This window comes from Apodemus sylvaticus, chromosome 15 (genome assembly GCF_947179515.1).
Source record: "Apodemus sylvaticus chromosome 15, mApoSyl1.1, whole genome shotgun sequence".
NCBI lineage: Eukaryota > Metazoa > Chordata > Mammalia > Rodentia > Muridae > Apodemus > Apodemus sylvaticus.
Genome location: NC_067486.1, coordinates 62472355 through 62496439, shown reverse-complemented (window position 1 = coordinate 62496439; position 24085 = coordinate 62472355). Strand labels below are relative to the sequence as shown.

The following is a 24085-nucleotide window of genomic DNA, read 5'->3' as shown; positions in this document are numbered from 1 at the left end:
CCGCTTAGACTCTGGTGACAGCTCTCCTATGGGAAAAAGCACAGGAAGGTTGCAGGCAAGCCTGTAAAAAAGTAATGAGCTACCCCTGTGCTGGTGGAGAGCGGGAGTCAACAACCAGATGTTGGGTCTGATATGTGTCACCCTGAGATTTGTTCTTGGCCACCAGAGATAGGGAAGTCAGGGCAGGAAAGAGATAGGGGCTCAGCACCCTTATTATAGAGGCGGCACACCTTTGAAGATCTCTGGGGAAAGAAACATCGTGGAGATCAGAGGCATAAATAGGGAACTTTCCAGAAATGGCAAGGGTGCTAACGGGAACATTGGCGAGGTGGAGAGGATTACAGTTCCTGGATTAGAGAGAAGCATATAAAAACGTTGCAGAGCCCCTCTCCCTAGTACACCCAGAGCTGAATGCAAAGGGGCTTTCTGCTCGCCACACATCTCAGACACCCTCACATCTCTACCCTCCCCTTTCCCTTTCAACAATGAAGGGTGGCTCTGGGATGCTCAGGTTCGAGTCCCAGCCCTAGCAAGGATGCCCATTGTACTCCCCATATGGTTGTGGCTGCAGTCCGCAGCTAGTTACTTCTGTCACACCCCCCACCACCACCACCAACACACACACACACACACACACACACACACACTCCCCACTCCCCGCTGCCGCAGGCCAGCGCCCCTCCCGGGCGTGGGGTTTCTGTGGTTTCCCCCGCCTTTGTTTCAGGGTCTCCTGAGACAGGGACAAACAGTGCTTTCTCCTGAGATAGCTGAGGATTCTTGGTAGGGGTCTAGGAGAGGACGGGGATGCCTGTGGTGCATGGACGCTCCTGGGCTCCGGGCGGGGACCGGGAGGAGGGAGCGCAGCGGGAGCCGCGGGGGCCGCGCTGCAGAAGGGGAGGAGAATGGGGAGGAGCTGGGGGGCCGGCGGGCGGGGAAGGAGGGGTCTTAAGGGGCGGCGAGCCCAGGTCGGACTTCCTCGGAGCCTGGTGATCAGCCGCGCTCCCACCTATCCCTCTAACTCGCTGCCGCCACCCTGCCCAGTGTCCTCCGGAGTCCCGGACCCGAGCACGGTGAGCGCGGTGCAGAGGCCGGGTCGCTGCGGGCACAGAGGGTGCTGGGAGGAGGGGATGAATTTGCGGGACCCGAAGAAGTTTCTAGGGTCTGAGCGGGGCCCAGCGCCTTCACTCTCACCCTCTTCTCTCTTCTGCAGATGTGGAAACGCTGCCTGGCGCTCGCGCTGGTGACCATCGTCCTGGTCCACGGCGAGGTAAGTGACCGGTCTCTGGGGTTTGCGCCCCAGCGGTCGAGTGTGCACTCCAGGGATGCTCTCTGGGGGTGGGACTGCAGGTCCCCCGTCCTTCCGACGGAGTGGGATTCTGGCACGCTCGGAGCAGAAATTCTACCTAACAAACTTAGATCTCAATTCTGAAGTAGTTTGGGCCATGAGCTGGAGCCTCACCACGCCTAATATGGAGGGAGGCTGGGGAGTGGGGAGAGGGGATAGGAGCCGGAGCAGCCTCAGAGTTCAAAAAGGCGCCTTGAGTTCTGTTCACTTCAGAGGACACTGAGAATAGTTATGGACTTTTCCTTTCCAAGTCTTTCCTGGTTGGGGGAGATTTAAAAGATCTTTTTTTTTAAACAGCAAAATGAAATTTCCTTTCTCCTTCATAGAGTGAATTGAGATTCCCTGAAATGCATTTTCTTCTTTGTAAAATGCCCTGGGTTTTTTGTTGTTGTTGTCATTGTTACTATCTGGGCCCCATAAGAGCCTTTTACAATCCAAAATCCCCTTAAACTTAGTTGAGCAACTGTGGGAATCTGCGACTCTACCCTTTGGGGGCCTCTGGTTTCCAGTTAAAACATGTAGAGTTTCTCTCTCTCTCTCTCTCTCTCTCTCTCTCTCTCTCTCTCTCTCTCTCTCTCTCTCTCTCCCTCCCCCCCCTCTCTCTCTGTAATGTTTTCTTTTCAACTCCAGTGACCTTCCTGAGACACTACAAACAAACCAACAAACCCTATGAGCACAAGCCCCTCCATTAACTCAAAGGTTTATGGACAGAAAATAAACAATTCAAAATTCCCTGGGCTCCAGTCTCCAGAAAAGTGAGGTCAGAAACTAAACATTTGATAATTGTGGCAGGCAATGTGGAAGGAATTAAAACGCATGAGAGAGAAGAAATGGAATGCACAGTACAAAAGAAACAGCTCCCTGGTGGGCGGCTTATAGCCCCTCCGAGGTTCTCTTTCATTTTACAGTTTAACCCCACCCTTTGCGTCACAGCTTGACTCTAGCCCAGAATTCATAAATGCATGCAGTCTTCAGGACTTTAAACACACACACACACACACACACACACACACTGTACTGGTGTGTGTGTGTTCCTTTTAATTCACTGTATCATTGATTGAGGTAGAAACAGGCTACTTTTACTCCCAGTGAAATAAAAGCAGCAAGTATTTATTAGGTAGCTACTCCTAGAATTAAGATTCTACTTTAAACATAGGGAAACTGAGTCAGAGACGTTTATGTAACTTATAAAATTAGTTACAATAATGAGGGCAAGATGCGAACCCAAGCCGTCTGGCTCCAGACTCCGGGCAATCCATCACTACTGGCCCGGCTTGCAAACATGAAGGCTTAGAATTTTACCAAGTACTTTATAGCACTCGGATCACTTCTGCTATTTCTTTTAAAGCCTTTTAGCCCTGTGAAGTGGGCTTTGTTAGTTCCATTCTACAGGGCAGGGAACAAAGTTAAGGAAACTCATGAAATTGCCCATGTTCATATAATGATCGGCTCTGGAAGTGGATCGCTATGTGACCATATCCCTCCACCTCTCGGGGACTCCTGGAGCCCCTCTTACTCCTCAGCCATTTTCTCTGAGTAGAGGAAATAGCCCCAACTTTTAACCCTGGTTAAAGAATGCTCCTCCGTCCTTGTGATGGCCCTCAAAACTGTTAGCTAGCGGCTCTTATCTTTAATTCCAACACTTTGGAAGCAAAGGCAGCTAGATCTCTGTGAGTTCAAAGCCAGCCTGGTCTTAATAGTGAGTTTCAGAACAGCTAGAGCTACATAATGAGACCCTGCCTCAGATAATGAGGATGAATTAAGACAATGATAAAATAGCCAGGCAGTGGTGGCACACGCCTTTGTTCCCAGCGCTCAGGAGGCAGAGGCAGGTGGATCTCTGTGAGTTCTAGACTAGCCTGGTCTACAAAGAGAGTTCCAGGACAGCCAGGGCTACATAGAGAAACCATCTTGGAAAAAAAAAACAAATAAAAAATAATCAATCAATTAAAAAGAGCTGCTGTTCTGTGATTGATGACGTGAATTCCTGTTAATTTCACAGCCAGCTTAAGAATTGCCAGCTACTCTCTGAAAAGACAGAACTGTTTGCAGAAGTAAGGAGTATGGGGTCTGTGTCTCATCAGCCCTGAGACTGTGAGCCCCAAGGTCTGGGATCTGTTCTAGGTAACCCGCTCCTCATTCCAGCCTCCTCATCCCACTGCATAGCAGAGAACGCTCACCCCAGGTAGTAAGGCCCCTAGCTGCAATTCCCTGCTGGAGCTCTCTGGAAGAACATTCAGTTCCCAGGCAAAACCTGCAGGGGAAGACGCAAAGTGCTGAGGCATGAAAACCAGAGGAGCTGGTGCAGAAAGGTGCCGTGAAGTCGCAAACATGCACATTGAAGGGGGATCACAGACAGGAGCCGCAACCGCCTCGCATTTCATGACTCTACTTTATTAACGATTAGTATCTTTTAATCAACCAAGCCTTTGTTGCCTGACCTTCCAGATAATACTTGGCAAGTTTTAATGCACGTGTTAAATACTACATCTCTACTCATGGATAAAAAAAAAAAAAAAAGCAAATTAACTCTCTTCATGGGAGACGTGACTTGGAATACCTTTTAAACACTATAGTTGCAGTTAATGATGCTTGCAGTAGAATTTTTTTTCCCTTGTTAGCTATAAGAACATTTAGCAAACACTCAAATATGGTATTTCTAGTCTTTTGGCATGAATCCATTTTAGTAAAATTTAGATCTGTTAGGTTGTGCAAATATTGTTGAACTCTCAAAAAGAATGAGACAAAAGATACAGAGAGTTTTCTTGGGTTCTCTTTGCTTTAATGATCAAACCCAAAGATTTATTTCACTATTTTAAAGCTGTGATTGTTTTACAAATCCTGTTGGTTTTTGAAAAAGCCCAAAGTCTTTGGAGTCAGCTTCGGAATCAGAGCTGTTCCTTCTTGGGTAAGGGTATCTGGGATGTTCTTAATGCTAGTGTGTAAATTCTATTTGGTTAGATTTGAGAAACTGCTACTAAATCTCACTAAGGGGGAGTATTGCATTGTTTCCGTAGTTTCCATGCGCTAATACCTGCCACCTCAGAGTAACAGTGAGATTGTTTGGTCCCTTTGCAGTTTCTCTACTTTACCTCCAGGATGTCCCTGCAGCCAGCCTCCTGCACAATAATGCCCCGCCCATATGAGCACATGCGCATGCGCTCTTCAGAGCTCTGCGCATGGCTCTAGAGAAACACATTGGACAGGACTAGGCTCTGGTTGGGGCAGCAGCAGAGAAGGCTTCTACTAAGATCTCCTGGCCTGCTCTCTCTTTCCATACCCATCCTATTGAAATGACCACTATTTTGGGGGGAACTAGGCAATGGGGGGGGGCGGGGAGTGGTATAGAGAATTCCAGGTATAAGTTTGTGTGCCCCTGGAGTCTTGAGGAGTGTAATTCAGTTCCTCTGACATGACAGGCCAGAGAAGACACAGAGCCCAACTGCCTGCTTCAAGAGGATAATCTTAGTAAGTGTCCAAGTGCCCCCTACATGCCCTGGCTTAGTTATACTCTGCATTCTGGCTCTAGAAATTCATTATTATAAATTACATATACAAGGGACAGATTTACAGAGGCGATCACTCATTCCAGCAAGGAATCCACACTTGAGCCATGAGCTGGGAATGTGTCTCTTGAGACAGTAGCGTGGAGAAGCACTAGCAGCTCCACAGACAGATGTGCTGAGCTTAGCTGTTAGGCATGCCAGGCTAGCAAACTGTCAGGGCTTTGTCCCTAGGAAGCCACACTTCTTAATGTCACTTACATCTCCACACATGCACACAGTTAACCATTAGATTAGTATCTGCCAGGCTGGGAAGGGTTGGGAGCACCTCTGCATTCTATAGAATTGTTTGTGAGTCTACAGTGTACCCACACTCCCCAACTACAGCTTCAGAGAACATGCAGCTTACACATTAGCCCGCAAAATGATCTCCTGTTTATCCTGTAGCAAATAAACGACTTGCTGTGATTCTGAAGGCGCGGGTGGGAACATGCTGGACACCACTGAATAACCAAAACAGATGGGCCAGCACCTGGCAGATGGAGGTGCTGCTGCTCTCAATGTCTTTGGAAGGTGGATGCAGTGTAGTTCCTATCAAAGTGAACTGGGTGACAGGAAGCTTGGGCGAACAAGTTGAAAGGCTGTTGTAGTAGGAAGTGGCTGTAGGGATTATGGCTAAGATGGATATAAAGATAAAAGAAGTGGTTGGGGGTGCTGGAGAGATGGCTCAGAGGTTAAGAACACAGACTGCTCTTCCTGAGGTCCTGAGTTCAATTCCCAGCAACCACATGGTGGCTCACAACCATCTGTAATGGGATCTGACACCCTCTTCTGGTGTGTCTAAAGACAGCCACAATGCACTTATCATATATAACAAATAAACAAATAAATAAAATCTTTAAAGAAAAGAAAAGAAGTGGTTGACTAGACAGTAGTGCAAGCCTGGGCAAGAATTAAAAATAAAAGATAAGCTGTAAATACCCAGGGCCACATTGGTGGGTTGGAATGTGATGGTTTCTTTTTCTTTCTCCTCTCCATATAACTGGACATCCAGAAGAACACTTTGAATAAGCATCTATTTTATTGACTTCATAATACCCACTGTTATACTATTAGGAAAAATTAAATATGTTAATTCTGTAAGTCAGATGAAGAATGACCTTGGAGGTAAAATACACATGCCTTCCCAGGTTGCCCAATTTCAAACTCTGTGGCTTTGGCAAGGATGCCTTCTCCAAGAGGGAGCCATGAAGGGCACAGAACTTCCCCTCACTGTTCCCATCAGGCCAAGAATGCTCTGCACCCATACACAGAAGACTCCAGCATGATGTGCACAGCTTGATTCCTGAGCCCCGTTTCCGTGCAGTCTGGTGGTGGGTCAGGAGTGTGGGTTAGAATAACATTATTAGGGCTGGAGAGATGGCTCAGCGGTGAAGAGCGCTGACTGCTCTTCCAGAGGTCCTGAGTTCAAATCTTAGCAACCACGTGGTGGCTCACAGCCATCTGTGATGAGATTGGATGCCCTATTCTGGTGTGTGTGAAGACAGCTACAGTATACTTACATACAATAAATAAATAAAACTTTAGAAAAAATGTAAAACTAAAGAATAACATTATTAGCAAGTGACCTTAAGGACAATATAGAAAGTTCTAGACTAGCCAGACCTACATAGTAAGACCCAACTTCAAAAAAAATTTTTTTTCTGTTAAATTGACATAGGTCCTCCCATAATTTTGAAAATTTCCTTTTTTAAAAGATGTATTTATTTTATGTCTATGAATATTCTACCTGCACGTATGCCTGTGTACCCCCTGTGTACCTTTTCCCCTTGGAGGTCAGAAAAGGGTATATGTCCCCTGGAACAGGACTTAGAGATGGTTGTAATTGGCCATGTGCATGCTGGGAAATCAAACCCAGGTCTTCTTCAAGAACAAGGGCTCTTAACCTCTGAGCCATCTCTCCAGCTCTCAAAATTTCTCTGTGTTAATAAAATCCATATATCTCCAACATGTAGCTTAATGACCGTTCACACCAGGACATTCTCAGGGAGCCACTACCCAGTGAAGACAAAGGAAGCTGGTGAGAAAGGCTCTGAGCTCAAGGCAGAAAAGTCGCATAGTGGAAACCGGATGTCAAAGGGTTTGTCCCAGCATGCATTTCATCATTCCTTGGTGAAGAGAGATTTTCTTTTAATCAGTCTCTTGGTGTCTAGTGACATTTGGCAGATTCTTAATCCATGTTTTAGCAATAATGAATTTTTACATATCAGTGAAAAGGTTAACTCACTCTCTCCAGGAGTCTTGTGATTTAGATGTTATGTAAGTATTTGGATGTGTAGCTAATTGTTATATTTAAGGAAAGTCTTCATAAGATGCCAATCATGTTATTTAGAAGAGCTGTAAAATTAGAACTGCCCAGACATCTAGTTGAAGAAGGGAGGGCACAGCCATGGGCACGACTTTGGGCTGTGTTAGAAAACCTTACCCATAGGGGTAATTTTATTCTTTGTTCCAGTCATTTCTGTATTTTCTAAGGTTTCTTTTTTTTAAAAAATGTATTTATTTCATGTATGTGAGTACACTGTTGCTGTCTTCAGACACACCAGAAGAGGGCATCAGATCCCATTACAGATGGTTGTGAGCCACCATGTGGTTGCTGGGAATTGAACTCATGAGCTCTGGAAGAGCAGTCAGTGCTCTTAACCACTGAGCCATCTCCCCAGCCCCCATTTTCTAAACTTTTATGAATGTATCTTACCTTCATGTTGTATGGGAACACAATACTTTTTTCTCATGTGTATGGTCGTGTGATTTGTGTATATGGGTCAATGTTGACGTGTGTGTGGACACTTAATAGGGCATCATGGAAATGCATGTAAATGTGTGTGGAGACCCAAGATTGATATTGGATGCCATCTTCTATCCTTCTCCACCTTATTAGCCAAGGAATCTCAGTTGCACACAGAGCTCAGAGATATGACTAGACAGTGATCTTACTCCAAGGGTTCCCTATTTCTGCCTTCAAAGTACTGGCTGTAGGGAGACCACCATGCCTGTCCAGCATTTATGTGCATTTTGGGCATCTGAATTCCATTCCTCACAGTTGTACAGGCAGTGCTTTTCCACTGAGCCATCTCTCCAGCCCAGCATTAGCTTTTTCTTTAAAGTGACATTAGGAGGATAAATTCTTCTTGTAAAAGGAAATGGTCACAGGAATCCTCATGATGATGAAATATCAAAAGAATAGGAGTAACAGGGGTGGCCTTAGGAAAATATGGAAGGCAAGTTCAACAACTAGTCGGTCGGCCGGGGAGTGGTGGCGGCGCACGCCTTTAATCCCAGCACTTGGGAGGCAGAGGCAGGTGGATTTCTGAGTTTGAGGCCAGCCTGGTCTACAGAGTGAGTTCCAGGACAGCCAGGGCTACACAGAGAAACCCTGTCTCGAAAAAAACAAAAAAACAACAAAAAAAAAAAAACCAAAAAAAACCCAAAAAAAGCCCCAACTAGTCGGTCTTCCAAAGAATTGAATTGATCAAGTCAGTAGTAGTAGTATGTGATGGTCTTATTAAACACCATAGGCAATGAAAATAAGTACCTGCCAACACTGGAGTAAATGGCCTGCTGAGATAGCGTGAGCAAAGCATTCCTACAGTTCCCTGTACATTCCCCTACCCATGACAGACATGACTAATCAATCACAGAATTCTTTCCTACGGAATTCAGAGGTTTGAAAATCTCATTCAACAATACTCCTTGTAGCTATTAGCAACCAGAGTCTCTGTGTCAGATCCAAGCTATTTGTCATTTCTGCTGGAATAATCAATCCAGTTTGGCAAGCACTGACAATTTTTAAATGAAATTAGGATAAATAGACAGGAGAATTCAGGATGGTCTGGGTGACATAGACAACAGAGAGAAGAGGTGTTGGAATTGAGGTTTAAAGTCTCAGGAGAAGCCATATACCGGTTCCGGACCCAAGCATCTAAATAAAACAAACCCTTTCATGGTGGCCATCAGCGAGGATGAAGCAGTGAGCCATTTCTTGGCTGCAGTAATGAAATGCACTCTTGCCCTAGCTAAGCCTGGAAGAATTGCTGCTATCACAGAAAGCAGCCTCTGCATTAGCAGAGTCTGGCAGTAACTTGCTAATAGAATGCTCTCTGGGTAGTTGGAGTACAAAATATAGCCTATAAATTTGCATTTTCTGCTTTGGTTGAAAGACCTCCGTGCAATCTCCTCACGGACTTTTTATGTCCTCATTTGGAAGTGATCACTATTACACTATCCCCAGGATTAAGTCTAAATTTATGATGCCTGGTATGTCCTCTGAATAGTGTGCCAGGCACTATTTGTGACCAATCAGGCCATTGCCAGAAGAACCATGTGACATATGGCAAAAGCTATGTTGTGTTGCAGGCACATGTGTGTGTTCTTGTGTGAGTGTGTGTGTGTCTGTATATGTGTGTCTCCCAGTGTCTGTCTGTGTACATGTGGGTGTATGTGTGTGTCTGTGTGTGTGTTTGTGTGTGTGTGTGTGTGTGTGTGTGTGATGGGATGTTTGAATCTATGTAGGGAAAGTGACTTTTTCTCCTTTCTTGTTTTCAAAATTAAAGTCCTGCGTCTGAGGGAAAAAATTATCTTCCTCCAGTCTTTCCTTTATCCCTCATTGATACTTAATAAATATGACTTAGTAAGCCTCAGGCATTACCGCATGGCCCTTCCTGGGGTGTGAAACCAGTCACTTTACACACTTCCTTCCGTTAGCAGCAGCATGAGACTAATAGGACTACAAGGTCTTTTCCTGGAGGCGCTGCCTGCATCATCACCCTAGACAGCCCAAATGGCTGTGGCCGTTACGGACGCCAGGAATGAGCAGTCCGTCCTCACCTCTTGCATCTGGTTTAGAGAATTCTGAGAGACGGCAGTGGGATGTGTGGCCCCTGCCCACCCAGAATTCCAGGGGCTGCTCCTGGGCAGCTGGGACCGTTTCTGCCTACTGACCTTGGCTTCTCTGTCAGCATGGCAACTGTGGTGGCATCTTGTACAGAACTTTATCTAAAATGGTGTCTCTTCTGGGCTCTGGTGTTTTCCTGTTTTCTTGTCATTTTGAGGTTCCCCACATCTCCCCCTTCATTGTCCCTTGTTCTTGACCCGGGTATCTCCAAGTCTGTTTTCTTTGCCTGTTCATCTGTTTTTAGTTAAACTAAAGCATTGAAACCTAGACCCAGCTCTACCAAGCCCCACCACTGAGCATGCCCCCCTAGCCCTCATGGTAGAATCTTGCTTGTGTGCCTCAGGCTAGCCTTGAATTTGCAATGCCCCTGCCTCTGCATCCCTCGGTGCTGAGATGACAGGTTGGTGCCACGCTGCCTGGCCCCCAAGGACTGTCTTTTACATAGACCCTACTACAGAGCACTTTTGTTATTAAGAGTGTCAATGACCATGTGGAGAATGAGATAGTCCGTGATGCAGAGGTTCGGGGACATGTTTCTCGACTGTCAGGACTGCAGAGCCTGGTTCTCTGAAGGAAAATATCGGGTCCTGGTAAGAGAGCAGTGCTCCACCCGGAGCTCTCAGCCTGACTCCAGCTTCACGTGCTCACAGCTGCCTGGTCCCAGCTCAGGGCTCCTCCCCGCCACCCTCCCCCTCTCTCTCCTCATCCTTACTGTCTAGCCTTTCCTCTCACATTCTCCCCACTCCCCTTCTAGACATCACCCTGAAGTGCATACTCTGTTAGGAGCTGACAGAATACCTACAAACCTCCCACTTGTCTTCACACAGTTTAAACTCACAGATGCTGACGTGCTTCTCCGTATCACGCCTCTGAAATAATTCATTCTCTCAAAATCAACTAGAAAGAGGAAAGCCAACAGTCTCACACACTTATGCTCCCTGTGGGGCACTAAGTTAGAGCTTTTGGTCTCGTGAAGCAGTTCTCAGCCTGTGGGTCCCAACAACCCTTTCACAGGGCTGCCTATGACCACCAGAAAACGCAGATAATGATTCACAACAGTAGCAAAATTACAGTTATAAAGTAGAAATGAATTAGTTTTATGATGGGGGGGGTCACTACAACATGAGGAACTGTATTAAAGGACCCCAGCGTTAGGGACATGGAGAACGTCTGGTCAGTAGGAGAAGTAGACAGGGAAGGTCACGGCCTCAGAACCGTCCAGTGTGAGAAACAGTAGGACAGGGCTGAGAAGCTACCCTGTGCTGACTGAGGTCCAGGAAAGCCTTTCAGAGGAAGTAACCTGCAGCTGAACTTGGAAAGGAACTACAGTGTAGCACAGGCAGAAAGAGAGCTTCTATTTAATCCTCCAAACAGGTAAGTAACTGTTATAAGGCTCATTTTACCCATGAAGAAACTATTCTGTTACTTTACATCCCCTCCCTAACCAATAGCAGAGCCAGGATATAAAACCCAGGGTTTGACATCCCAGAGTCAAAGCTGGTTTGTGTTCCCATGTCTGATTTCCAGGAGCCAGGCTCTGGAAACAATGTTGCTTGTGGTACGGCTTCAGCACCGTCCGGTCCTCCTGGACGTCACCAACGACTCAAGGCACATCAGTGCTAAATGACTGTAGTGCCTAGCTGATACTGCAGCCTGGCCTGCTCCACCCACATGAACCCCGACTCGAATCCAGCCCCAGCTGCTTCTCTGACGTGTGCGGAACTGCAGTTATTATGTGGGAACATGGGCAGCTAATGGCCAGGGACTTGGGAGATGTTTTAAGGCAGTTTCTGTGTCCTTGAAACATATTCACAACTGTTTCATACTGTGTGAGGCCAAACTGCAAAATGGCTCTAAACTCCGATCTGATTGTTAAGTATGGCTGCACAGATAGCCTGGCTGCGGGGCCGGTGGGGCCAATCCCATCCTGCACTGTACCCATAAAGCCATGGGCCCTGAAACAGGGCCCCTCTGCCACTCATAAGAAAGCCCTCCTCCCCCCAGCCTAGATTAGCAGAGCTTCCCAAAGCTAACATTACCCCTGAGTCATAAGCCTTTTGGACTGTGGCTGCCATTTCTATGTCTGTACATTTTAACTAGTTGTAGTTTCCTCAGAGTCCTGGGGCCTCCGTCAAAAAAAGCTAGTTCTTTTTACGAACAAGCTAAAATAACACAACTGGAAACTTTTTTTAAAACACGGTCCTTCGGCCTTACAGTGTGCATCCTTTGGATATTACTCACTTCAATCTGGGTGGGGTGGGGAACTGTAAGTTCTCAGGAACGAATAAGATCATCCCCAGCTCCCTATGATGGATTAACAGAATTTCCCCCAGCCTATAGCCGGATTCCAGCTCCTGGGACGAAATGTCTTAGATAGAGAGAGCCCTCAGCCTGGAGCCTGTCAGAAGCTGTGTCCCCTGTTTGCATTCGCTGAACAAAGAGCTACAGGCTTCCTGGCCTGGCTCCCCTCCTCCCTCATTCGCCCCTGCTCTGGGAGAGGCCAGCTAAAGTCTAGACAGCAGCGGCTGCTTGGCACCCTGCCTTCCCAGCAGCCTGCGGGGCTCTGCGGCCCCGCCTCCCTCGGCACCACCGCTCTCTCTGGTCTCTTCCCTTGCTCATTTCCTGCTTTTCTCAAAGTCAGCCCCCCGAGTTGTCTTGGGGGACTGGCATGTACCCACACACACACACACGTAAGAAGCAAGTGAGTGAATTCTGAGCCTGCCCAGGATTCGGCTGCTTCGTGAGGTTCTGAACTGAGAGACGTTCCCGCTGGCCACATGGCTGAGATTACTGTCCTTGGAGGGAGCTAGCTTCAAGCAAGCTCCCTCCATCTTGGGCCAGAGAAGGCAGGGATGAATAGCCCAGTGGTACCGCAAGTGTGGACTGAGACAAACCTTTAACCCCTCACCCCCACAAAAGAGTGGGAGTGGCCTGAGGTATAAAAGCTATAAGTCCACATATTTTGTATCATCAAAATACTCTTACTTAGAAGTAGGATATTTGATTAGCTCTTACCTCAATTTCCCATCCATGGGGACCCATGGGAAAGAGGGGCTGGCCAAGGACCAAAAAAAAAAAAAACAGTGAAGGAAGGCAGGAGGCCCCTGGGTCCCCCTCTTATGTATTGAGTACGTCATCGAAGCCAGGACTGCGATGCCTCAGGTGCCTTTGTGCCCTGCAATCCCAAGTCCTGAGTGCTCCACAGATGAGTCGTTTGGTTTTCTAGTTCAAATGGCAACTGTGTATCAACACAGGGGTGGGGATGGGGGTGGCGGCTGGAATATCCCAGATCCCCCTGGGATTTAGGGAGGGATCTAAAAACAACCACGACAGTGACAAAACAAAGATCAACCCACACTCCGAAGATTTTCGTGACAAAACCAACTTTCTCCCGACTTTTGTAAATGTTGACATTTTTCCTTCAGATGCAGTATTACAAAGGGCTTACAAAATCGGCTGTGTGGAAATGTTGTTTGGAATCCTTCTTGTCTCTCACCGTGTTGCCTGGCCCATGACCAGGATCTAGGAGCTCCTGAGCAGGTGTTGATGGATGTCCTGCCTCCGTCCCCTGGCCCTGATCTGTGAATCAGCAATGAGTGTTTGGGGCTGTGTCAGGCACTGGTCTTTGTCTCCTGTCCTCGACACTGAGATCCAGTGACCTTAGTAAGCAAGCCAAGGTCAGCCCGGATGCTTCAGCCCACTGCTGTGCTTGGTACCATGCCCTGGCTCCTGATTTCAGGCCCTAGTAGATAGCCCTGACTTCTGGTCATAAACAGGAGCTAGCCATGCGATGTCTGCCCTTCCTAATAAAAGTTCTTATACAAATTAGAACTGTTCACATGTATGCACACATATTTGCGCATCCACACGCATGCACACTGGCTTAAACTTCACCCCTCAGGAAACAAAGCCTGTCTGCCAGAATCTCATAGTAAGACTTTCCTCAACAACAGATCCCTGTGGAATCCAGTGGGGAGGGGCAAATGTGCAGTGGAGTTTTCTCTGATGAACCGCCTTGTCGTACCTTCTGGCTTCTGTATACAGTCACGGTGCCTAAGCCTGGGCACAATGCGTATCTGCTGTGATTATGAAACTTAACTGCTCGTGAACTCGTGTCAGTCGGTCAGTCATTCTGCTTTAACCAAAAATGGTCAAAACATCTGCAATGAGTTAAGCCAACTAAGTTTTGGAGAGGGAGCGCTATCTGGAGCATAGCATTTATAAGAGAGCAAGACAATGGATAAAGCCAGCCAGGGGAATTCCTGGTGACTGTCCCAGGGATCAATGGAAGGTTTAAACCACAGAGTGGTACTGAAACTGGAGGAATGTCTGCTGGAGCAGCTCTGTCTAGTGGAGTGGATGTGCGTGAGCCCAGACACCCAAGTCCCCTTTACTGACAGCCTCTATCCTGAGGACCCAGGAAGCTTCATAGCTTCTTGCTGACCTAGCCCGGTTCACCGAAGCTTCTGTTGGAGAGAGGCAAAGGTATTGCAGCCATTCATTCACAAATAGCTAGTTCAGGCTTCTCACAATGCTGTAGCTAGGATTCCGAGGTCAATTAGGGTGGGGCCGCGCGACCCCAGAAACTGCAGGCTCTTCTAGTCCCAAGAATTTTTGGATGTGATTGTGGCGGGTCACCTTTCTGTCGCTTCCCCGTGTCCCCTTCATTTGCCACGTTCCTGTCTTAACCTGTGTTGCCTTGGGTTACTGACTGGCACGCGGAGAATCAGATTTTCTGGGTAGGCATTTATTTCAAAGGCAGGGCTTTCTCTTTCTGCATCAGTCGGTATCTGCATCTTGTTCATCCAAGATTCCTGCAGTGCACCACGGGCTGGCTAAGGGCCAAGAAAAACCCAGCCGAGGAACACCCGTTGACTTTGGCCTCTTCAATTTCCCTTCTGGACGGTGGAGGGGGAGAGTGAGGGCTGCCATCCAGGGGCTTACTAAAGACTGGTGTAGTAAGTTCACTCTTCATGTGGCAGGACGACGTGCGTGCCACACGTGCGCCCCACCCTTGGGCTTTCCGACTATTGAAACACTGACCCCCAAGAGAATCAAAGTGCTCAAGGAAGCTCACGCTGGAAAAGGGCAAAGGCAGAGCCTAGTGCCTGTGGGGGGCGGGGACGGGGGCGGGGCATGCGTCCTAGGAGGAGCTTTAACACAGTTCTTCCAACTTGTCCAATCACCTTTCGAGAGGGTCCAGAGCCAGTGATGAGGGCCACACCCTTACCTAAATTACTTAGCACACCTTATGATACCCGCTGTTTAAACCATTAGGACCCTGAAGATGGACTTGGGGGATGGCACTTTTCCTAACGTGGCCGCAGTGAATAAATCTCCTCCTTTCTACTTCTACTATTACTTGTTTTCAATTGGTTTAATGAGGCTGGGAGACCCAGCCTGGCTTATTTTAGGGGTTATTTATTTTCAAAGCTTTCATTATTAATTAATTAAATAATTAATTAATTGTGTGTGTGTGTGTGCGTGTGTGTGTGTGTGTGTGTGTGTGTGTGTGTAAGAGGCATCGGTTCCCTGAGCTGACGTTACAGTTGGTTGTGAGCTACCTGATGTGGGTCCCAGGAACTGAACTCTTTGTCTTCTGAAAAAGCTGTGTGCACTCTTAACTAAGCCTCCTCTCCAGACCCTTATTTCTTTTTTCTTTCTTTTTTTTTTTTTTGTTTTTGTTTTTGTTTTTTTGAGACAGGGTTTCTCTGTGTAGCCCTGGCTATCCTGGAACTCACTGTAGACCAGGCTGGCCTCGAACTCAGAAATCTGCCTGCCTCTCAGACCCTTATTTCTTAATAAAATTTACTATTTTGTAAGGAATTTATAAGTTATAATTATAAATTATAATTTTCAGGAAAATTATAAAGTAAGCGCCTTTCTTCTAGAAATACAACCAGGAAAAGGTTTGCCTATTTTCTACTAAAGGACCTGTTTAATTTGATCTGTAGGAGATATGGAACTTTTTGTTTGTTTATACATTTGATATTTTAGGCATTTTTCAAAATCTACCCCCCTCCCCAAATCTTGAGTGGTGATACAGAATCCTGTAAGAACAACTGATGTTGGAGGATTTTGAATTGATTCCGTCTTTTTATAGCTTAGGACACTGCATTTTCCTCAGAGTCCCTTCCTATGTCCAATCAAACAGAAGGCTCCTTATGCCTTGCTTAAGTTGTCCCACTGAATGGTGGTTTGATTCAGAGCCTGCTCTCCACACAGGCTGATTCCGGGCTGACTGGGCATTTTTACAGGTGATGTCATCATTTTGCTCAGTGTAAGTGGCATTGCCATTTAGGGTTCGTGCTCACTCCTGTTACAATGACCTGCAATGTAAAGACCCCATTCCCAGGCGGCTGGTTTTGAATTACAGGAAATGTCTTCTTTCTGCTGGGGCATGGGGTGGGGCTTGCTGTGTGGCTGGCTTGTTGGCTGTGTATCTGTGTGTTTGTAGTGTGAGAGTGTATGTGAGTGTGTGTGGATTTGTAGTGTGGGTGTATGTGTTTGTAGTATGAGTTTGTAGTGTGTGTGTGGTGAATGTGTGTGCATGCGTGTATGTAGTGTGAGTGCATTTGTATACGTAGTGTGTGTTTATGTTTGTAGTGTGTGTGCCCGCGTGTGTGCACACGCAAGTGAGCATGTAGTGTGAATGTGCTTGACTCCTAGGTAACCGAATACTATTATAGGCTATAGGCTACCAATCTGTGGCCTCAGATGTGACACTGACCATATTCAGAAAGCCATTAACATTCTCTGTAAGGGAGAAACAAAGATTAAGGATGTCTAAGGCTGAGAGCATTCAAAGCATGAACTATTCCATGGTGATTCTCATCCTAGAAATGTAACCCAGAATGGCCTCAAACTCATGGGCAATCCTCCAGCCTCAGCTGTCAAACGCTGGGATTATGTGTGAGTCCAGCTGCCATGAATATTTCAAGCTAGTGTTCCAGGTGCTAATCCAGACAACTTTCTTGAGTCTCTATCCAACCCTGGGTCTCAGTGTACCCATTTCATGGAGCTGATATAGGACCTATCCGGAGCCCTGGGCTAGTCCAAGGGAAGAGTCTTCTGGGAGTGCCTTGGGTCTATGCATGTTCTGTCCATGCCTACGTCTGGATATTAGGGCTACCAAGCAAAAGCACTCAAGAATTTTCTCAGAATTAAGACAGGGACTCTAACGGACTTGATTTCACTGTGTAGACCAGACTAATCCAAACCCCACCCAAGTGCTGGGGTTAAAGGCCTAGATACCACATCTGGCTTTCTCTGGTGTTTAACTTTCACTACCTCTTCTCCAGGAACTTAGCAAATGCTACCACAGACTCTGCTGTCAGAGTTACCAGCTGTGTGGACTCTCGTGTCTCCATGGTCACCACGGCAGTCCTAGCCACCGTCATGCCATGTTTGTGTTACTACAGGAGCAGCCTAAGATGTTCAGTTTGTTCATTCAGCATCTCTAGCCATCTCTACAAAAGCCCCATCCACATACGTCACTCTCTGTGCAGTGCCCTCCACTGTCCCTATCTTCTCAGTGGCTCTGGGCCCTTGTCGCACCTCCTCCCCTGTCTTCCGGTTGTACCCTGTACCACAGTCACATTGGCCTTTTCCTGTTCTGGGAGCATGACAAATCCCATCCCGCCTTCCCTTCCCTTCTCTTTGAGTGGACCAACAGTCCACGCTTCCGTTTTCAGCTCAGATGTTACCAACTGTACCCAGTAAGGACGCCTTCTCTCTCAGCTCTCCGTAACCCATACCTGTCTCCCCCAGCGCCTCGGTGTGAAAGGGACTTGCTTTTGTTTACTAACAATCCTTCTAGAATGCATTCTCCTTAAAAAATGGGGCCTTTGTCTGTTCACCAATGGTTCCCCAGTTCCTAGAGTTGCGTCTATTAAATAATGCGTGCTTAGTAAGTACCTGCTGAATTATCCAAGGACTAAATGGTAAACAAGGCTGCCTTGTTTAATGTGATGCCCTTCCTGCCTTTGATTGTGTCCCCGCATCACCATCTCCGCGCCAGAGTCTTCAGACATCTCCTGTGCTGAGGACAGAAGTCGACAACACCTGCCCATGCACACTTCGCTTAACCATGAACGTCCTAGCAGCGCTGACTTTGCCCAGTCAGACACCTGGATTCTAATCCTTTCAGGCCCTAAAGAAGTTGAACCGTTTAGCAGAGGCTATCTGAGTCGTAAGCATTTTTGGTCTTTAATTTCCATGCTCAGCAGTTCTGCCGTAAGTGGGCACCATTCCCAGAGGAAGCGAACATCCAGAACTGTAGGATTAAACGTTACATTCTTGTTGGTCATTCTTTCCCCATTGCCCACACGTTTCTTTCTCTCCTGACTTTGCTGTGCACTGAGACCTTGACTTCGGGGAATCCTTCCTGCGCTTGTGCCCCTGCGCCAGCTGTAGGGCGATGTCTCCAAACAAGGAAGCAAAAAAACGTTCAGCGCTGCTGGATAAACACCTTCAGATCCCAAAGGGGAAGTCCTTTATCGCAGAAAAGATCCACTCCACAGCACTGTGAACGGCACTGAACGGAGACCTGGAGAGCAGGGAGGTACACCTCCCAACCCCCAAATGACCTGCACAGGGCTTTCCAAACTCTCTTACTTTTGACCCACAGATCAGGGGTTTTCTAACTCACCTCTGCACGGTCGCTCCACCACTAGGTTAAGTAGGCCGCATTTCTCCCGGGTCGGTCAGTTTAAATCAAAGGGTGGTGGTTTTAGGAATGATCCTGTTACATAGTACTTGGGATGCTTTTGTTCCATAAATGCAAATCTGGCCATAACCGAGTACAGCTTCTGTTACCCATTTTAGACAGAAAAGAAGGTCTTTGTGCACTGTTGATACAGGCTGAGGGGACTCATGGGATTTTATTCTCTACCCCCCCCCATGCCCACCCCACCCCAAATAGTAGATGGTCTTAGTGCAATGGAACTGAATACCTCCCCACCACTCTTCAGGCTTCCTGTCAGCTGAGACCTGGTCCTAGCTAGTTTATGTCGATCTTGAAGCTCTTTCTTCCTAGCTGTTCCAAGGGAACAATGCAAGGCAGAAATGTTTCAATAATAAAATGTGGGCGTTTTCAACAATTTAGTCTCAAAATATTAACAGCAGTGTGGGGGGGGGGGTTGGAGAGAGAGAAGGGGGGCTGAAGAGATGGCTCAGCAATTAAGAGCACGGACTCCTCTTCCAGAGGTCCTGAGTTCAATTCCCAGCAACCACATGGTGGCTCACAACCATCCATAATGGGATCTGACGCCCTCTTCAGTTGTGTCTGAGGACAGCGACAGTGTACTCACATATGTGTACTCACATATATGAATAAATAAAAAGAAAAGGGGGGGAGAGAGAGAAAGACAGAGAGGGGGAGGGAGGGAGAGAGAGAGAACTCGAATCTAAACAAGAAAACGATGAGAAAAAGTTTTGACAAGATATATCCACCTCATTGTCTGGGAAAGCCCCAAATATGTGGTTTATTTAGCTCTTGTGTGATTCCTGTCGTGAACTAAGCTGTTCAAAGTCTAAACATAGGAAATAACAGACCTTTTTTTAAAAAATACATTTTCATTCCCTTATGTGGTACAGTTTGGTGTGCATTCGATGGCATGTGTGTGGAAGTCAGGAGATGATCTGTTGGTCAGGTGTCTCCTTCCCCAGTGTGGCCTCAGGGATTGAACTCGGGACACTGGGCTGGGCAGCGAGCCTTGCCTGCCACGTCCTCTCACTAGACACAACCATAATGCTGGAGTCCCTGGGTCTTGGACATTGAAAGCAGAGCCAAAGTGAGGCTTCTGTGCAAAAGAGACATTGGAGGGGAGGGTAAAGACAACAGGATGCATTATGGTCGGGTATGAAATTGTCAGAAAAGGGAAGCTAATAAATATTTTTAGAAATATATAATTAAGTCAAAAGTTAGTATGAAAAATATGTAAGATTTCTTAATACTGGTTACATGTTGAAACGGAAACATTTGGGAAATACAGCTTAAAGAAAATTTTTAGCTTTTATTTGTTTTTACAAAGTGCTCCTTTTGGCTTTTTTTTTTTTTTTTTTTTTTTTTTTTTTTTTTTTTAGAAAAGTGGCTAGTGTTAAATTAATAGAAGACCTTGCATCTGCATCTGGTATTTTTCGATTGTCGTCCAGACAACTGTCAGTTATGTTGGTTGCTTTTCTGGTGAGCAAACATAACCTGACAAGTTAGAACATTCTAGCAACAACCACAGGAGGAGAGGCTTGCTTTGGCCCACACTTTCAGAAAGAGTTCAGCCCATCATAGCAAGGAAGGCATGGTGACCAGAGTGGTCAAGTCCCTGCTGCCGGGGACTTGCTCCTGGGGGTCCTTGTCACAGCCACCAACCAAGAAGCAGAGACAATTAGAGCAAACCAAGGATGATCTAATCTTCAAAGGCCTTCTTCCCCTAGTGACCTATTTCCTAGCCAGACCCTACCTCATAAGGGATGGATCTGTAGCCTTTAAAACAGTGCCAACAGCCAAGTTCAAAATACTTAAAAGGCTTAACTCACTAGCCTGGGTTGGGAGGACATTTCAGATTTGACCTACAGCATCACCTAGCCATAGACTACACTGGTTGTGCATAGCCTTGCGTCACCATTATCAGACTGCAGTGTTTCTGTTGCTTGAAACCCCATGTGTGTGTTCACTTCAAACCTAAACTACAAGCTGTTCAGACATGGGCTGTGTCTTGTTCTTCGAGCTTACAGCACACGGGCATAGCATGGTTTGAGGGAGAAAGTGTGTGTGTATGTGTGTGTGTGTGTGTGTGTGTATCTGTGCGTGTGTCTGTGTGTATGTGTGTGTGTCCATCTGTCTGTCTGTCTGTCTGCGTGAGCACATGGACATAGCGTGGTTTGAGGGAGAAAGTGTGTGTATCCGTGTGTCTCTCTCTGTGTGTGTGTCTGTGTCTGTGTGTCTGCATCTGTCTGTCTGCATGTTATTTTAATGTTTGATTATTTGCCTGTTTCATTATCGTCTTTAAAATGGAGCCTACTCATTTCACCTTGGACAGCAATAAGAATCGTTCGAAGATTAATTTGTGTTTGGAGCCTTAACTTCCTCCACTGGAACTGGTTTTATGTAGTTCTTAATTTGGTCTTGAAAGATTGATCTTTCTCTAAAGCTAATTGTTAAAAACCTGGGAACTGTCAGATCTTCCCACCTGGCAGAGAAGAGAGAGCATGGTTAAAAATCGGTCCTGGTAAGTCATAAGTATCCCTTATGGCTGCAGAAATCTTGGGGCAGTCCCAAACTTGTCCTAGACCTGTACCCCACTTTTCTAGTCTGAGAGTCTGGGCGCAAGTATGGGTAGATGAGGATGTGAGCTCAGTGGTTTCCAGTCTAAAGCCAGAGTAGAGAGCAGGGCCACCGCCAGCGCGCAGTGACTGTCAGAACCCCTACCAGATAGATGACTGGGGCTGCCAGCATCTGGGAAAATACTAGTAGATGCATCCTGGGTGGGCCCTACCCGCTAACCATCGCACAGTTTTCTAACTGTGCTTGTGACTGAGCCAGACGCTCATGATATTCAGTCTTTATCTATTAGGCCTAAAGTACAGTCATGTGTGCTGGTCTCTTGGGGGACTCTGACCTTTCCCTGGACTTCCGAACCACAGGATCCCAGAACCACTGCTTATGGTTAAGGGCCATACAAAAATATACTCCCAAGAAATGTCTCCTCTCCAGGAGAGATTTATTAAGCTCCCCTGCTGGGAATGATTAACTACTGAGCACTTTATTACCCGGAAGCAGCTCATAGGCACCATCTTCTTTTGGTGACAATGTATGAAATGACCTTTTTAAAGAAGCAAAGGAGATTTATAATGATAACACCGAGAAGGGTAAGCAGCCACTTTGCCCCAATTTCCCAGTGGAGGGGCTCCCTCACCCCAATCTCCCAGCATCCTAGTAACAGGACCTCTAAGAATCCTATGACTGTTGAAGCAGGGGCTGCAAGAGGCAGTCCACGCCCTGTGTAGTAATTTCTCAGATTCCTCACTATTTCTAAGTTCATAAAAAATTCCATTTGGGTTTTTTAGGATCTATTCGTCCCGTTGACATCCAGTTCCCAAATCTGTAGCTGGGTTTCTGGGGACCCTCATTCATCAATTCCTACTCTATAAAATAATTCTCCTCCATAGACTCATCATCAAGGCGATTGTGGCCATAGTTTGTGCCCGCTGGGTCTGCCTGGAGCTCCATGAAGGGTCCCCTTTACCTTGAGATGTTTCAGAGGCTGGAAGCCACATCCACAGACACTTCCTGTTTGTCCTGTTGTCCTGTTGCCCTGTATCCCTGAACTTCCTAGAATTACTGGCTACGTAATAAAATAGAAATGGAGCATGAGACCTCCCTTCCTGGCCCTCAGCCTCAGATGCAAAAGCAGACAGTGAAGAAAACTTTGTTCTAACAACTTATTCTTCCTTCCTTGCTGCTGAAGGGAACCATTGGTTCACACTTAGCATCCTTGAGAGCTGGGATAGGGAATCCGAGGAAACTCGGCCGGACCCAGGAGCCCAGAAGCAGGCAAGCTGGAGAAGTACCACCTGCCTCAGGCAGTTCCCTGGAAGACTATTCCTGGGACTCCAGGTTTCTCCTGGCCAGCAGTTTCCATGGCAACACAATGTCTGAGCACTTCTAATTACATCTGTCTGCTTCTCTTAGAACCCTACTGAGCCACACACATATGGAGACTTCATTTAGTTGGGAGTTTCTGAGTTTTAACCCCTTCAGCGCTCTTAGACTAGGAAAAAAAAATGTTTGTTAGAATATTGAAATCTTGACACAGGACTCCCAAAAGACTCCCAGGGCTCTGTCTGCTTTTAGACCAGAGAGCCATGTTTCCCAACTACACCAGGTCTCCTACTTCCATCTAGTTCATCATATCTGACCTCCCTGTCATCCGGCTAGCCCCAGCCCATGCCGTTGACCAATGAGCTCAGTCTCAGTTGGACGTCACAATTCTGTCGACGAGTACCCAATCCCAGGGAAAGCACACTATTTAGGTCCAGCTAAGCATGGGCCCTTTCTCCCAATTCTCTTTCCAGTAAATTCCAGCCCATTGCCAGGATAGCACATGAGCCAGAAGGAGTGTCAGGAGCCAAGCCTCAAACATTCTGCCAGGAGCCGGGAGACCCAAATGTCTGCCAAAAAAGAAGGGACGAAGAAAGGCAAGTCTTGTTTCAGGTCTGTCTTAGGGTTTCCGTTGCTGCAAAGAGACACCATGACTAAGGCAACTCTTATAAAGGACAACATTTAACTGGGGCTGGCTTACAGGTTCAGAGGTTCAGTCCATTAACGTCATGGCAGGAAGCATGGCAGCGTCCAGGCAGACATGGTGCTGGCGGAGCGGAGAGTTCTACATCTTGACCCAAAGGAAGCCAGAAGGAGACTGTGAGCCACAGATGAGGAGAAGGGTCTCTTCCACACTGGGCAGAGCTTGAGCTCCAGGAGTCCTCAAAGCCCACCCCCACAGTCGCACACATCCTCCCACAAGGCCACACCTATTACAACAAGGCCACACCTCCTAATAGTGCCACTTCCCATGGGCCAAGCATATTCAAACCACCACAAAGTCTAGGTTTGGGGATAGTGACGGGGCAAGGGCCATAGAAAGAGGTCACAAAACAACTGTGCCAATAACAAGTCGCCATTTCTCTTGCTTTGTCTCACTTGCTCCCCTTTGCCTCTGCTTCACTGCTGACTGGGCCACCGTGGTGTCAGGCTGCTTTTCCTCAGCCTGACTGTATTCCCTGTAGCCACGCCTGACTTCTGCCGTGTTCTTTCTCTCCTTTCTTATCCATTCAGCATACCTCAGTTACAGCATACATTCATCATAGGCAAAAGACACAGCCGAAAGCTCTTTCAGCCTCCCGTTGCCTCGAGAGCTGCCTATCAGCTGATGTGTGCCCATAGAGACACACACTGTGTCTTTTGTGGGTCTTGGGCTATCCCAGATTGGTAAAACTTCAGGCTGAATGTTGATGGACTGGTGGAGAGGAGTGAGGTATTTGGACTCTTTCTACAGAAGAACTCATCCTTGCATTAGCTCCAGAAGAGGAGTTGGTATTGTCACCGTGCCTTGCTGTCCCAACCCAGGGTGATGTGACTCAAGTCTGACTATACTCTTTTAGTTAAGGTTGATTGGATGACATGGGTGATATACTAGGGTCTACAAAAGGACCCTAAAGTTTAACCTACATCCCCTAGAAAGCTCAGTTGGAAAGGAAAGAAATATATACACTTACTCTACTCAC

At 46.9% G+C, this 24085-nt stretch overlaps 1 protein-coding gene across 1 annotated transcript in view; it reads left to right on the top strand.

Moving 5' to 3' along the window:
- Positions 1-931: 931 nt before the first annotated feature.
- Positions 932-24085, top strand: part of Fstl1 (follistatin like 1) — a 54271-nt gene continuing 31117 nt past the window's right edge. The window contains exons 1-2 of the mRNA XM_052158508.1: positions 932-1070; positions 1211-1267. Of these exons, the coding sequence (XP_052014468.1) occupies positions 1211-1267 (57 nt within the window). The 5' untranslated portion in view covers positions 932-1070. The remainder of the gene's footprint in view (positions 1071-1210; positions 1268-24085) is intronic.